The sequence below is a fragment of the Haemaphysalis longicornis genome, unplaced genomic scaffold, assembly GCF_048455015.1.
Source record: "Haemaphysalis longicornis isolate Haplotype H1 unplaced genomic scaffold, Haemaphysalis longicornis Haplotype H1 scaffold_5, whole genome shotgun sequence".
Classification (NCBI taxonomy): Eukaryota; Metazoa; Arthropoda; class Arachnida; order Ixodida; family Ixodidae; genus Haemaphysalis; species Haemaphysalis longicornis.
The window spans coordinates 147,787,273-147,803,834 of record NW_027526385.1 but is presented as its reverse complement, the minus strand read 5'-3'; the positions used below and the strand labels follow the sequence as shown (position 1 = coordinate 147,803,834).

Genomic DNA, 16,562 nt, shown 5'->3' with positions numbered 1-16,562 from the left:
CATTTGTCCGCATGAGCGCCACCTAAAGAGTCAATAATATGGGCGCTTCACCACAAGTCAGCCAGCTCCACCTCCCGAAGGAAGCTACGAAGAAGCCGCTACACCTCCCTGCACAGCATCCAATGTTCCCTTGTGAAAACAATGGGGCTCAGAGAGGTGTGTGGCGGTGCCAGCTTGCGCATCACTAGGAGCAGTGTCGTCCGCTCTGCAGCATGCTATGGGCAGCACATTAAGTAGTGCTGGGCATCCCCTAGTTCTGCTCATGACGAGCACAGTTGCTATCGCACGCGGCCCATTTTGAAACGCCAAGCTCGGAGTGCAGGCGAGTACTCTTAAGGAGTTGTGGATGTTGAAAGCACAAATAAAGCGAAAGCTTTACTAGTGGGACCAATGACGTCCTGTGAAAAAGCTGATGCATTTCCCCTTAGAGGGGTTTGTTGACCGAAAAGCTCTGATAAGATTTCTGGACACACGGCGCCTGCGTCAAACTGGGCCTCCATTGTGTCAAAACGGTTGCTTTAAAACTGCGAAAAGAGGACGGTTCTACATAAGACAATACAAGCATCGATCATAACGAAGGAGTACAAAAGTATACTCCTGTTTCATAAACCACGTATCGGTATACATTCAGATCATTCGTATAAGTTCACTCCGCGAGCGGAAAATCCTCGCATGGGTTTGTTGTTCGTTTGCGATTTGGGTCTTTGAAGGTTTGAAGATCAATTGGACGGACTTTTAAAGAAGGTTTCGACACTGTTTTGATGGGAGAAATCTTTCGTGCTCCTCCCAAATTTGTTTATAAAAGGATGCTAAAGTATTTGAGGCAACTAACTTTTACGGGAATTCGCTATACTCTGCGTAGCCACTGGAAGGTTTAGGTGCGAGATTATGTTCGCCTGTTGAAACGAGCCCGGCATTTTCTCTGCGCACCCAGCGTCTTCTTCTGGTTCGCATCGAACAACTGCTATTCTTTGCAGCAACTGCTAAAGAAATCTATTTTGCGGCCTCAGTCGCATGACGGTGGAATCTCTGTTCTCGCAGAAAGCTGGGCTGCTTGTTTATTACTCGAATTCATTCATTATTTATTACTCTCACGTCGTTACTCACAATATCACATGAAATGCATTTACGTAGAATCGCGGGTTCTTGCGCGAACGGCCTCGGTTCGAACCCGGGCAGTGCCAATTTTCGCAAAATCCGCAAGGTTTTGGTTGTAGAATGTTCTCTTAACTTAATTCTACGGGACGTTTCGTGAATAAGGGTGGTTTCCATCTTTCATGTCAATAAAGGGGCAGGGCACGGCACTTTAACATCTCTAATTACCCTTCTGCATCTCAGCAGAAGTGCCTGACTTGTAGCTATCATCGTACAGAGTACCTTGTTTTATGGGGCGTTTCGCTGCTTAAGAGCCGGCATCCAAACCGATTCGTGCGTACACGCTATGAAAGGCGTCGCAGCTTATGGGTGGGTTCCTTTTCCAATCTCCCCATTCATGCGCTTGCTTTGGGACTGCATCCCAACGCGATTATCCCCCGCCTCACTACATCACTACGCCCCTCCTCCTGAGATTAGGAACCACACACTTTCAGTTTAATGTAGCAATGCCGCTTCCACCGCTCCTCGCCAACCCAAGGCCCTCTAGAAACCACAAACCCTTGATTCGTAACCGTGACGTGTCATCCCACCTCACGAGAATGACGTGGAGTGACACGGGTGCGTACAACAGACTCCTGGCTTCAAAACGATCCTGTATATCTCTCGGTTTTCCAGGTATAGCGTGGGCTATGAACTGGCGTAAACAGGAAATGTGAAGCACCCAAGGGCAGTTGCTGTGTTTTTTCTTCTTGCAGGTCTCCTGGGGTGATTAATTGACGGCTGTTTTTCCTGTCCAGAATATTTTAGCGGGTGTCTTTCGCGCTGAAGCTCGCGCTCATTACTGTTTGCGGGGGGGAGGGAGGGGGTGATTGGGGGGGGGGGGGGCGTCCCCGCGCTGTCACTGATGACGCGCCAGTGTTCTCGTGGAAGATTTAAAACGTGGATATCTGTGAAGGGAGCGGGGGGCGGGAGGGGGTGGGGTGCGGGGTGGCGTGCACACCTAGGTATAAGCTTCATCCTCTTTTAAATGCAGAGCATTTCTTAGGCTCGCCTGGTCCTCCGTCGTTGATGGCGGCGCCGTCCACACGCTCAAGCCAGTACTACATGGAGCGATTTCGCCTGCGAATTCGCTGATGCGGCGCCGCTCGTGCGGCAAAACCACCTTTTTTCGTTTCTGCGGCAAAGTGCCAAACATTTGACGCGGTCAAGCAAACGCCGCTCGTGCGGCGTGTGCGGCGTAGAGGGACCGGACCTGCGGCCAATAGGAGCACAGCTCGGCACCACTTGCACGCTTGGAAACCAGATGGCGTTGCTTGTATGAGCGCGACAAAGGCGCGGGCACACCACAACGTTTGTCTTCTGTGCTGTGTGTGCGTATATTGATAAAGAATTGCCCATTCTTATATAAAACCGCAAATAAACTTATATTTACCGCAAACCAGGCAGAAACAACTTGCCAAGAAAGTAAAATAAAACCACCCTTGTTAAAATCACAACAACCTTTGCTGGTGGCAAACTTAATTCAGTCTGCAAACAAGGCGCAACTGAAATGCGAAAATCGCGGCGTTCGCATGCCCCATGTAGACGACAATTCCAGGCATTGCGAACTTCGCAAGTGCGAATGTTCGTTCCAGCGGATTCGCAGGAGAAATTCGCTCCATGTAGAACGGGCTTCACTGCGCATGCCCGTCGCGTCGAGGCGCAGGTGCGCGTCTCTCCCCCTTACCCTCCTCGCTCTCAACAACAGGTGCGGCGGTGCGGGAGGAGCGCGTGTACCCCGTGCGCTCCGTCGCGCTCAACAACAGCTGCGCCGGTGCGGGGGGGGAGCGCGTCTGTGCGCGCATGCGTCGTAGCTACTTGTGCGCTGCGTCGCGCTCAACAGTAGACAGATGTAGTTGGGCGCGCGCTCCGGACGAGCGTACGCCCCGGCGGGGCGGCTCGCGACTGCGCATGCGCAGTACGCTACGTAAACGCCACGGCGATGCGGTGCTACGCACGCAACGGCTGGGAGCGTATGCTCCGGGGCGCTTGCGGGGCGCTGCGGACCTGCTGGGAGGCCCCTTGCTTTCAAAATGGCTGCTGCCTCGGCGATGTCGGCGGCCGGTCGTGGCAGGAGGTTCCCCGACTGAAAACGCGGACCGTCGCGTGTTTTTCTCGTTAGGCGACAACGTTTCAGTTCCAACAGGCATGCAGACCAGAAATGAGCAACCAAGGACAACCTGGATGGCTCCCGAAGCGGGCGGCGGTGTTTGTGTGCGTGTCGCGGCGGTGGAATGCGCGCAGTGTTGGTGCAGATCGGCGGCCTCCATTTAGGGAATTCAAGAATTTTCGCCTGCGCCGTCGTCGCGCTCTCGGGTGCGAGCCGGGGACGTTGCGCTACCGTGTGAAACGTGAAGGATTTGTAGTTGGACTCCACGAATAAGAGGAAGTGAGTAATAGGAACGCATCGTGTATCTTATTGAGTTGCTACACCCGGGTGAAGTGTATCACTAAACCGCCGTGCCAGCCTACCCGCTGTTTCGTTTTGCGCGTCGCATTAGCGTCGCATGCCATGCTCAGTTGTATTTGTCGCATGGTCCTGCCATATTTCAGAGCTGAATAAAGTGAGTATCCCGAGCACTGCGTGTTGCTTCAAAACTTCGGCGTCGCGCGGTTGAGCAAAACAATCGCGACGGGTGCATCATATTTTTCCCTAATACTGAATCAAGGTAATAGGGTATTTTTATCGTACTTGCAAGATTTTTACAATCGAAACCAGCGTTAACGCATTGAAAAAAAAAAAGAAAAAAACGCCGTCCAGCTACAGTTTGCCTTGGTTAGCCACGTAAAAAAGTTAAATTTGGGTACTTCGCGTTGGGTTCAACAGGTGGCGCCACAAGCGTTAGCGCACGCTACGAAAAACGCTGTACTAAAACTATCCATGGGCGCGTCGCGACGAGCGTACGCTCCGCTTTACGCCCAGCAATACGCTAACGCCCGGAACGACCAACTAAATCTGTCTAGTAACGGCGGCAGGACGTGTACACGTGATAACGGCGTGGTGAGTGCGTGGAAAGTTCGCGGGCTTGTGTACGGAAGTGTGCCCATGTCCGTCTCTCCCCCGTACTCCTCTCCCTCGAACGCGGGCGGTGTGTATATAAGCGGCGGAGCGCGCGTTCGGAATTCAATCAAGGGTTTCTTTGCCTGGCTTTCGCTTGACTTGACGCTTTGCTTTACTCGAGTAGATGCGATGGAAGCAACGTCTTCACCAGTTACGCAATCGCACGACCGCTCCTCAAAGACCCCTTGACAGTGCACTTTAGCGACCACAAAGCAGTCATCCTCTCCGTCCAATACAAAGACGGCACCAAGCAATAACTTTACACTCCTTGCCTTCGCTTCTCCTTCATTCAATAAATAAGAATAATAAAGACGAAATAACAATTAGGCATTCCCAAACCGTACCCACCATACCCCCACCACTCTGCGACCCATTTACTGGAGTTCCCCCCGTGGGAAGATGCGGACGGGTAATTTTTTATGACATGTCACGGGCGCTTACGCGAGATTTAAACGACCCAACGCCAACTGAGAGCTGTCCTCCCTGGACGAGCGGTTTGGGTTGGTATAATACAGAGGCAGTGAGATGTATACGACACGGGAGGGAGACGGACAACGCTATCTGTGTCCGCTGGAATAAATATCGAGTCCTTCCAATGTTTATTCCTGTAATAATAAGGAATTAGACTCAGTCGTAAATCTCAAACAAATAACTTTAGTTTCGTGCACTCTGAGCCCAGCTTCGCTGGTAATTCTTCTTCACAAAGTTGAAGGGCACTGAATTTTTAAAGCAAAGCTTTGCTACCTTCGTCCAGCGGTTTCGCGAAGGATGCGCAAGTTAACCTTTTGACCGGAGACCCACCCCCGGCGACCCACTCCTCAAAGCGCATCGCGTTATTCGCCAAGCCCGCGGTCGCCACTGCGCGCAATGCGTCGTTTGCAGTCGTTCTGCTCATATGAGCGGCGGCCGCCGCCGCGGTAGCGGCCGATCTGCTGATCGGCAGCCGACCAGCCCCGCGGTCTCCTTTGTATGCGCCGCTGGAACGGCGCGTTCGCCGTAAATGAACGCCGCGTTCGCCCATGGGAATTAACGCCGCTGCGCATCCTTCTGTGAGCGTTGCACGGGACCGAACGGCTTTGAGCAGTGGTCGGCAATACAGCTACATCAAAGGTTAACCAAGACTCAACCTGATTAAGCTTTTGCATTGCATATCCAAGGTTGGCTGAGCTAAACCGCGGCAATTTTTTCACGTTTTCTCAGAAAGTACGAATGAATCATGCGCAGTATAGTGCATGCCCGCCGTAAAAAATGCCGGCTTAATATGTTCACCGCCCCAAGCAAACCAAGGACACAAGAAAATGCATTTTGCCATCTCTATAATTGATTATGAGGTTTAATGCACCGACGCTACACAAGGAATGAGGCGCGCCTTGGGGGGAGGAGGAGGGCGGGTTCTGGAAATATTTTGACCACCTGGGGATTTTTAATGTGCGCTGAAATCTCGAACACACGGTCGTTTTTTTTTTTTCTTTTCGCCTCCACCACCATCTCCAAAAGCGCTCACCGTCAGAGTCCGGTAGGCTTCGTCACACCGACACGCGCACCGTTCCTTTCTTATTTGGGGATTTTGAGCTCCGCACGAAAGGAACCCCACATTGCTAATAATTCTGAAAGGTATTAGCAGAGACCGCAATGCACCCGATTTGGTACACAGCGAAGCGGATTATTCCGCGGAGAAATTTCTCCCTGGTGGTTCTATCTCGCATCTTTCTTTGCGCAGGATTGGTTTTGTTCTCAGACGTACTTAAACATTTTATATCCACCGGATTACCGGAAATCGGTGCCTGCGCGGTGCGAGTACAGGGACAGGGACAATGCACACGGGACTTGCACGTGGGACATGCACGCGGGAATACAGGGACAATGCACGCAGCTTCTACATGGTGTCTGAAACGTTTCCACGCTGCGCTGCGACCTGAACATTACAGTAGGACCACCATATTTTAAAAAAAAGCTCTCATAGAACTTGAACAGGACGTATAAAACGCTGATGTCACTTGTACATTCAGCGACGTTTTTACCACGGAAGGGAAATAGCCAAGCCGAATAATTCACTGTCGGGAAGCATCGCGGACTTGCAATCGAGATTACAACTGGCGTAAATATTCTTAACACGCTCAGGAAAGCATCTGCGATTTCTAAAGACGATGACGTGTAAACTTCCTGTTAATCTTCCTGTTAAACTTCCTGTCACGTGTAATCTTTCCTGTAAACTTCCTCACGACGAATGCTCTAAGTGATTGATTGATTGATTGATTGATTGATTGTAGGGTTTAACGCGCCGACGCAACGCAGGCGATGAGGCGCGCCGTAGTGGAGGGCTCCGGATTAATTTGGACCACCTGGGGATCTTTAACGTGGGCCGAAATCGCGTACGCACGGGCGTTTTTGCTTTTCGCCTCCATCAGAAAAGCGGCCGCCGCGGTCGGGAATCGAACCCGCGACCTTGTGCTCAGCAGCGCAACGCCTTAGCCACTGAGCCACCGCGGCGGGTGAATGTTCTAAGTGTATGCACGCTTGCCTGTTGCAGGTTCCGCGAAATATTTTGTGCAATTATTCAGGTAAAAAACAACAGCATATTTTTGTATATGAATATACGCTAATTTTAATGCTAATGATTTCCCATTATATATTTTCGGGAATACAAAAAGAGAGAAGAAACGACCGGAAGAGAGAAACAAAAGCAGAGAGAATGAAAGAAACCAAGGAAGGATGAAAGAAGGAAAGAAAGAAGGCAAGAAAGAAGGCAAGACAGAAAAAAAGAATTGAAAGAAGAACGAACGAATGGAAGAAAGGAAGAGAGAGAAGGAAAGAATAATAAAGAGAAAGAGAGAAAAAAAGAAGGAAAAAAAGGAAGGAAGTAAACTTGCGTAATAGAAGAAATAGCAGCCACAGAAAGCAGACTGCGCACATTACGTCCTTCTTCTTGCGCCTTTTTCAGGCGTTGCCAGGCTAACGTCGTTACCGGGCGCCTTACTCCCACTTCTTGAACGGTATGAGATTTCGCCCTGCTTTTGAACCGTAAGGCGAACGACACCAGCCGAAATGCGCAGTCGCGCCAAGAATGGAGGACAAAACTCGCTGCCATTCCGCCATACCATTGACGCTTTCACTAAAAGTAGTACGACGTTTGTGCTTTAGCACGTTCTCCGCCTAATGGATGTGTGGGTAGAGCTTCTATAAAATTATGAACCATAATGAACGATGCACCGCATATTGATGGTAATGCCGCTTGAAGCAGCGCAACTGCGAAATATTCCTTCAACTAACGGTTTTTAAGGTGTTTTTAAGTTGGAGGGGTCAACGGATGCGCAAGCCAATCACTGGTGGTTATGAGAATAAGGATGATGATGAATACCATAAAAATAATTTTATTAGTACAAAAGTAACACTATTAACATTTAAACTTGAAAGGCCTTTTGCTTTTTTCCCTCTTTTTCTGCGACTCAGGGTCTGTTTGCGCCAACCTTTTGCGTTTTCTTCAGGAAGTTAGCGGTGCTGAATTGTTTTCTACAAACGGGAACCTTGCATTCTCAAGATGAATTTTTAATCAAGCGTCATTTACATGGGCAAGACCTATTACTTCAGACATCCCAGATAATGCTTCTGGCTTTTACTGGATTCGTTATGGAAGAGCATTAGTACTTTCTGTGTGCCCCCATATATCCAACCGCTTTTCCGCCCGATTGGACTGATAATGTGAATAAAATTGCAACACAGAAAGGATCTGTCCCGCTTACGATGACAGCAAAACTTGAATGATAGCAAAGTATTACGCAGGATATCAAAAATTAGGGTGCATGGAGCGAATGTCGATAAGCATTTGCAGACGGGCCATATTTGTCGAGCAAAATTCCTTATTCGTATTGAACGTGGTGCGTTGGATCCCTAGAAGCAGTTATCACTCCTTCGTAACGCCCTTACGTATCTACTTCTGCGAAGACCGGGGGTACCTGTGCTCCTCCCCCTTAATGACAGTGGGTGGCCTAGCGCCCCTCCTGAACCACTCTTCCTTTCCGAAACCCCTGCCTGAAACTGTCTGGCCGTGATTAAGTGTTTGAAGTATATGTTAATAGGTTCCTTTAAAGTAACAAGTGACGAACATGAAAAAACTGAAATACATTATTGCATAATTGTGACATACTTCTGTTATTGCTCGGGATTGAAGTGCTTGAATTACTGGGTTAGTGTGCAATGTGATTCTTATGTGAATGTGTAGACAAATGGTCTGTGTGGTACGGGCAAAATGTAATGTGCTATTTTTATTATGTTGACATTTGTGAACACAACGTTTGTTGCTGACACTGTGACCAGGGTGGCTGAGTCCTCGGTCAGGCCAAATGCTCTTTTAGTCTCAGCCTCCCTCTTTCGCTAAGAAAATGAAAAGAAATAAACTGACGACACATCACGCCGGCTTTTAAGTACCTCTAAAAGCAACTGCTTTAGCACTAGTGAAGTTGGGTACTGCTGGGGTGGCGGTGGGGAACCCTGCACAGCTTTCGCAAACTTTTTGGTACCATTATTTTTGTGTGTATGTAGACATCTCTCATTCTTTGAAGGGCACGTTAACTCTCCAGCAGCTCTTACCTCGGAAATTTCGGGGATCGCAGTTGTAGTACTCCTTCCAGTCACTTCCGTAGTTTATGTAGTCTAGATACCAGCAGGTGGATAGCAGCGCCTTATACCCGGCCGACGTTACGGCCGTTAGTTCAGTTTCGTGATGCACCATCCACACGTGCACCACTGTGTCCCTTGGGATCTGCGCAGATGCAAATGATGTGGGCGCTGCCGGAAACACCTCAGGCTTAAAACAAATGTGTTGAAATGTGTCGATACATTTCGACACATTTCGACCGGGTTTGTCGAAACATGTGTCGACAAAAGAATTCACCGCTGCCGAAACTGTGTATTGTCTTCTCAGGAGCAGACATGACCATTATTAAGTGCAGAGCCCTTTCGGCGCTCGTCTTGCCGTCCTAGCTCACTCGCTCGACCCAAGTATATAGAGCACCAAGGCGGCATCCCGGGGTAACGACGTTGTTCCCGGCGCACCCCAGAGGCTTCGAAAGCCAAGCGGTTTATATAGTCATAGGCGTTCAAAACTCGTGAAACGCCGGCGCTTATACATCTTCCCGCTGTTTAGCGCAAAGAAAACTATCGGTACATTTGATGAAACATGTACCTAATTAACCGGCAGCGCCCGCGTTCCTTTAGTTAAGGTCGCCCGTTCGGTTGGTTTTTACAGTGCCACGCCGGCACGTGCGGGGAGAAAAGCACAAAGATAACAGAACTCTCGCTGGCGCAGTTCCAGGCAGGGGGCGCGCGAGCACTGCGAAGGCAAATGGCAAGAGATGCAAATGGCGAGAGATACATTCAACGATGAGCTTAATTGGGAAACGAGAACAAAGTTGCAGGCCCGGGAAAGGTGGAAGTAGGCCGTAACAGCTCTCTTAGCCTTTTCGGACGTTTCTTTGCTAAAATTAAATTATCTGTACTAATATATATTGTCCGCTTTTGCGGACACGCAGTATACACTTTCTAGGGCTAGCAACCCCATGTCACACGCTGTACCCGCGACGACCGCCTTACTGCCTAGGAATAATCGTGCTTCAACACCTCAATCCAAAGATTCCCTCCACCATTTCTGACCATTAAATTGCGTCAAAACAAAGAACAATAAAACAGGACCGTTCTGTTTGCATCGCAACCCTTTCACTAACCACGAAGAAATGCCTAGGGAATACACGTTTAGGAGCTACACCGACATCTGTCCTCACACTATTTCTACCGACAATGAACTCTCCCTTCGACGCCACTGCGCAACTGGTTTGAGTGCGTTTAGGCCCCAGGGCAGTGCGCAGATATCCGAGTTCCACAGATTTTGGGGCAAAAAAAAAGTAACAGTACATTCCCCGTATTATGCCTATTAACAGCAGAACTGTTTAGGCTGACACAAATCCGTTTGGCGTAAACAGAAAAACCCCAGCGCCCGTGAGCGCGTGCCACGCAACTAACCCCCGTAGCACACGGCACGAAGCGCCGGGCACGACCTTCACGCAAAAGCTTTAGGGGAAGAACAAGAAGAAGAAACACATTTATTTGGGAGCAGCGTTAGTCGACGATGGTGGCCGCCGTTCTGGCGGCGACCGCGGCCTCCCGGGCGACCTGTGAAGCTTGAGTCTCCTGATATGGGCAGCGCAACGCCTCCTCCACTGCTCACATGTGGTTATTTTCGGGTGAGGATCTCTCGGGCATCCCCATGCACATAAGGTGCTGAAGGGTGCCGAGGAACTGGCAGGCTGTACAGTCTGGAGAAAGGTATAGGGCTAGCTGAATTAGGCGTAATTTAGCGGGATTGGGATAGGGAAAAAATACCGAGCGCACGTGCGCGCATGCCTCGCGGCGGCCTTCCGGCGTCGTCCCGGCTTGCGCTTGGACTTACGCCTCAAGAGGATCGCCCGGCTTCGTCGTCTTCGTTTTCTTCAAGCAACGGGCGCACCACGGGTCCCCCGCGGTAAAGATGATGACGACGAATCTGTCAAACCATCCCTTCACAATCAAAACATGGATATGACCATCGGACCAGCTGGCGAAGAAGTGAGGTGTGCCAAGGCGAGGACACGCTACGAGAGGAGTTTCCCTACGCACCTTTGCTGTAGGAAGGCGACAACGAATGGGATTACGATGATTGTGACTGAAGAAAATACTGTACATGCTTTAATGGTCCTTGCTTTATATACAGTGCCGTCCAGATGGCTTTGCCCTGCAGGGGTCCGGCTGGTCCCTTTCTCCTAGGGTCCGCTGTGAGTATGGGTGCACGTTAAGTCGACCCTTAGCACTGCTGTTTCTTTGGTGTTGCAGCACAAGTGGAAGCTGCAACAATTTTTTTACGGACGCTTACGCCGAGCTTGGCCGATGTGCGAGGACGTCGATATTACCCACCCTTATGGTTGCAGTTGTCAGACGTACCCTCAGCTCGACGTACAAGGAGTACGTACAGCTCGGCATGTTTTGGGGCTGAACTTGAAGGTCGCCTAACCTAAGCCTAAACATAGCACGTTAGTCCTAACGTGACTACCACTTCTTTCAGTGTCCACTTAAAAAAATGCACCAGAAAAAGAATACCCTCCGCCGCGCCGAGGGTACTGACCTCCCCAGGGGGTTTGCTCGCTGGGAGGAGGTACTGCTGCCTAGGCTTCGAGTTGGGGTGGCATTATCACCAGCAGTGACCGGGACTTTGCTTGCACGCCATCACGCGCCGTTTTTTATACACTTTTTCTTTTATTACGCTCCCTGCGCCAGTAGCGGACGGTAGCCACCTGTTGTGGACCACCGCAGCCCTTATTACCGCATGCGTGCAACACCTCCCATGCACTGGGCTCCATCCTGGGAGATCAGGAGGCGCACCCAGCCCCGGTCTCTTGTCGCATTACCGCACGAAATGGGCATTTTCTAGCAAGAAAATGCTGCAAAACCTAAAAGGCACACTTGCGGCACCTGTGCCACGTTTTCCCTCCCTAAAACAATACCTTCACAGTGCTTGGAGATGAGAAAAAAGCTGTGTGAAGGGCTTAAATTCCAAAACGGAATACTTTGGGAGCCAGTTAAGGTATTTATACGCGACGAATTTGCTTTAAAGCTAAAAATGCAGCGCTATTTTCGCGTGGACCACGTACACACTCTCACAGCTACAATTACTCAACGCCATTTGCTTGGATTTACGCTGCAAAACGAACGTTTATTCTTTTAATGTCCGCAATCAAATATCCGACGCAAAATAACTTCATGTTTATGGTCACATCGTTTTTATTTCATTACGCCATCAGAGTTCTTCCACCCTAGAATTCTCAAACTGTCAGTTACGTCGTGTCTATGTCTTTCAATGATTTACAAGTACAGCCTGTTTGCAACTATGCCTAATTTCACCCCTCCACCTGGATCTTCTTTCCTTTCCTGCTTTCCTTTTATTATCAGCATAATATCTTCTTCTAATCTTCATCCATTCAAACATTTCATCATTGCTCCTTTCATTCGAACACATCTTCGTTGGTTATTTACGCTATGTTCAGTTTGGTTTATATATTGTTCTAAAAAAACCCGCGTATGTTTTATGAGTGAATACCTGAACTATTGATTGGTTTATACATCTTTTGTCTACGGTGATAAGGTATACCTATTACTGCACTGAAGAGCTTCGGTGCGGCACATTCGCTCATTTTATTTCTAGTTCATTTGTTACGCTATCGCTCCTAAATGTGTTGAGTGAAAATATGTGGGCAACACGTACGACTCAGATGTTAGAGCAGCCTGGAACAAAGCTCATACTCATTTCATTTCATTTGATTCCGGGTTACAGCCAGCTTTCTACCTCTCTTTTGTTTTAACGGCGACCGCATCATTACCGGGGCAAGTATAATATTATCAGGAAAACTTACATTTACATTGTTGTCGAACACTTCTTGCCACACAACGTAGCTTTTCCTTAGAGGCCGTAAGTGTTGAATCAATCTGCAATAAAAAAAAAGCTTCTGAGGCAAAGCCTATCAGCCATACCTTGTTTTATAATACGACCTATCAGCCATTTAATGAAATTAAGTTTTACCGCATTGTTCAACCGTTACACTAGCTAAAAAAGATGAGGGCGAATAATTTAATTTTAGCTTTACAAGCACAATAGCAAATTTTGTTCTTCTCACTGAACACTTCGAGTGGCGGAAGCTGCCACATAACGGTCGATTGATTGTAAGGTTAACGCGCCGACGCAACGCATGCAATGAGGCGTGCCGTAGTGGAGGGCTCCGGATTATTATGACCCCCTGGCGATCTTTAGTGTGCCTAAATAACACATAATGGTGAGAAGCAACGACATCACATCGACATCGCATACACCCCCTCTTTTCCCGTAAAGCCTATTGCAATAATGCTTTTCCTACGTCTATACGTAAGTGTATATGTGTTGTTTGATTAGGCGGACATTTCTTTTAATCTCTTCTTTTCCCCTCTTTCTTCTGCCCCACTTCTTTTAGGGCCTTTACTCCCTTCTCGCCATCCCCGCAGAGTAGCATGCAGGCGGGAACATGCCGGCAAACCTCTCTGCTTTCATCTAATAAAGAGCTCTCTCTCTCTCTCTCTAGGCGGATTTACCCTCACACAAAATTGCCGGCAGTCACTCCACCTAATCTTCCCTCTTATCGCATCAGACACACCGATAATAACCAGGTGTCACTTAACCCTGTAGCCTGAAAAAATCCCAGCCGGAGACGATACTCTTCACATTGCACAACCCTGTGGCTCCTATTAAAACTAAAGTCCTCCTTACTATACATATATTGCAATTTTGCTTTCATGTAAAGTGGGCACCTATACTGGGATAACATCAAAATTGTGCTTTATCCTGGCGATCCAGCTATTTTTTGCTGCGTTGCTACCGAGGAGTCTTCATGACAGATTTTTCGCGAAGGGTTGAACCTTCGCGTCAAACCAATGTGTGTGTCATTTGAATTTTGAGGATATGCAACAAGGCAAACCAGAATTTCAGTGGCATCAACTTAGGTAAAACAAGCTACTTGAAGTTGGGAACAAATGAATTGCTTTCTGTAATTTTGACTCAGGTAATCGGAGATTGAAGCTGGTGAAATACCAATAAACTAACATTGCAGAACGAATTAAAATACACTTTGAATTGCCATTTCACAGTACCTATTTTTACAGTATAGACTAATTTGCTGTCTGAGAAACTTCATGAACAAATTAGTCCTATAAATAAAGCAACAATGTTTTCAAGTGGCCATTCAGCGTACTTCTGGCTTAAGTCACAAAACTGAATACGTCTCTACTAAAAAAACCTAGGCCTATTTATTCTGCGGTGTTTTCCCCGTGCCTGTAGCTGCTACTGAAATAATTTCGAAGTAGCAGCGTCGTTCATTTGTATTACAACTGCTACTAGTAATTACCCACAAAATTACTCCTTGCACATTTGTCTGCCTAGGTGCTGTCAAGGCGCGAACCCGGCAAAATCTAGTAAAGTTCCTTTACTGCTACTTCAGATGTTTGTCTGTTTCTCTGCATTCGTTTGTTTTTTTTGGCACGAATTACTTCAACTGGTTCTTTTATTTCCACCCCCTGTGTTCTTCTTGTTGTCTGCCTTGTTTTTGCGTTTTACAGCGGAAATAACGCCAGCAAGCAAACTCGTGCACTCGACAGCCTCCCTAATCATAGTTCTGCGGGTCTAGTGTGCAGGTGTTTTCCTCCAGTGCCATCGCGTTCCCCTGCCACGTGGAAGGAAGTATTCTAGAAATTTTACATTTACGAATGAATGTTTTGTACATTTTATGGAACACGTTACTTTAGTCGCTCCAATCTGCAGACAACGCTCCGGATAATTTGTATTCGACCACTTCCGCTAATCCACCGTGTGGCTTGTGCCATGCTCTGAGGAAGCCAGGGTACCTGAATGCACGCCCTTTTCCTGCGCTGCCATGGAGGTACCCTACGGGCAACCAACCACCCTACCATCAAGCGCATAAAACACGTATGCTTACCATTTATTTACAAAAAACCTTAAAGGGGTCCTGAAATACCTTCCGCCGATGCATGGATGTGCATGTACCCAAATAAACCAATGTATTTGCAATCTCCTCCCGCAAGAATTTTGTTAAAGCGATGAGTATTAGCTGAGAAATCGTAAATCAAAAACCGCGCATTATCGTCGCTCCGCGTTTCCTCCTCCTTTCGACTATTTCGACTTGCTCTCCGCTGTTGACTGCGCGCGAGCCTTGCCTCCCATGATGCTGCGCTCCGCAGCGGTGACGTACTTCCGCTATTGCGCTGCTCAGACTGTCGTCTGCTACGGGCAAGCTTTGTTGACACCATGAATCCCGCACTCCGATCAAGGCTGGAAAAGCGAACGAAAAATCTGGCCGCATGTATGCGGCGGCCTGGCCTTGCCCTTTTGCGGTGTACGTTGCTGGCGGCACATGACTTTTTATCGGCGGCGAACTCGCAGCCGCACGGGGAGGGTCGTGCGCTCGTTCCCTTGATGCACCGCGCACTGTTTATCCAAAAAGCGCCGTATCAGATGTGGCCCCGCTGGTGCCGGGTCTTATTTTGCGGTGGTGGTAATTCCTGCCGGCGACATGTGAAAAAGTCATATTAAACCGATACAGAACCCGCGCACAAAACCAACGTTGACAAAACACTTCAATCATGTGACCAGTTTAGCTTGGGGCGACGCGTGGTGGAGAGCGGCAACGTTGGCAAAATATGCTCCGCCGCGGCTCTGAGCTTTCTAGCGCTGGAGCGAGCGCCATTTCTTTGACAATCTCAAACATCGGTTGCCTTGGTAACAAGGCACAAACCGCTTTAGAAGTCAGTTACAGTTGCGTGATCCCGGTTCAGCTTGGGGCCCCACTTCGCGACATGTGGGCACTGCAGGCGTACCACTCACTCCCATTGGGAAGTGCGAGATGCGTTTGGCATTACAGGAGGCGATGGTGTGTGTGTGTTGTGGACGCCTTTGTTTCGCGATGAAATGCGACGTTATGCTTCTGCGGGTGGATAGTGCTTCCCATGGTCTGGATTATCTTTCTCGAGCGACGTACGACTCAACCTCGCATGGGGTATGTGCAGTGTGCGTGGCTAAAAGCCATCGGCTTGTGCGCCAGAGTTAAGTGACTTGCTGTTCGTCCCCGCAAAGCGCGCGCGAGGTGAGTACCGAATTTACGACGGGCAGGAGGCAACCCATCCTCTGTCAATCGTGGTTCAGACTTTCAACGCATGTTGTGACGTTGTGTTCGTTAGAAACGCATCTCTGGATTGTTTTGAAGTTGAATAAAATGTATGCGTCAAACCCGGGCCTTCGGCTCAGGGCGTTCTCTGCGATTCCACGAAAGAACTGCCACGGGGCTTCAACGCTTTCTTTATGGAACGTACTCAGGTAACAGAATATCCATGTCGTGTTATGGCCGTGTTGCATTCAATACAAACGGTTAAGCGTTTGTTTTACACTTGTTTCGTTTGCCGTAAAATGCCCAAGCACTCCGGCACTCCGCTGGCAGATCAGCCGGCGAGCCGACGCTGAGCAGACGACTGATCTCTTTGCCGGAAGTGCGTGAAAAAGCCGCCCAATAGCAGGATGTCTAGCTCATGACGAACATCTGGGAATCGATGATGTAGACATGTGAAGATGGCGGCGTCCAAAAACACGAAGGGAAGGGTGAGAAAAAAACGACAAACTTTGCAACAAAAGTGTGAGCTTTCCGTTGCGCGTAAAAGAGTAATACTTGGCACAGAGGACGTTGACGACCCAGTCTAACGGTTGCGCTAGTTCATTTAGTGTGCTCAAAATGCCTTTCAGGACCCCTTTAAT

General features: G+C 48.8%; 1 protein-coding gene across 1 annotated transcript in view; it reads right to left on the bottom strand.

Annotated features, from left to right (window-relative positions):
* Positions 1-16,562, bottom strand: part of LOC144139439 (beta-hexosaminidase subunit beta-like) — a 65,500-nt gene that overhangs the window by 18,447 nt on the left and 30,491 nt on the right. Inside the window, exons 9-10 of the mRNA XM_077671769.1 lie at positions 12,631-12,703; positions 8,783-8,954 (exon numbers count right to left, since the gene is read on the bottom strand). Of these exons, the coding sequence (XP_077527895.1) occupies positions 8,783-8,954; positions 12,631-12,703 (245 nt within the window). The remainder of the gene's footprint in view (positions 1-8,782; positions 8,955-12,630; positions 12,704-16,562) is intronic.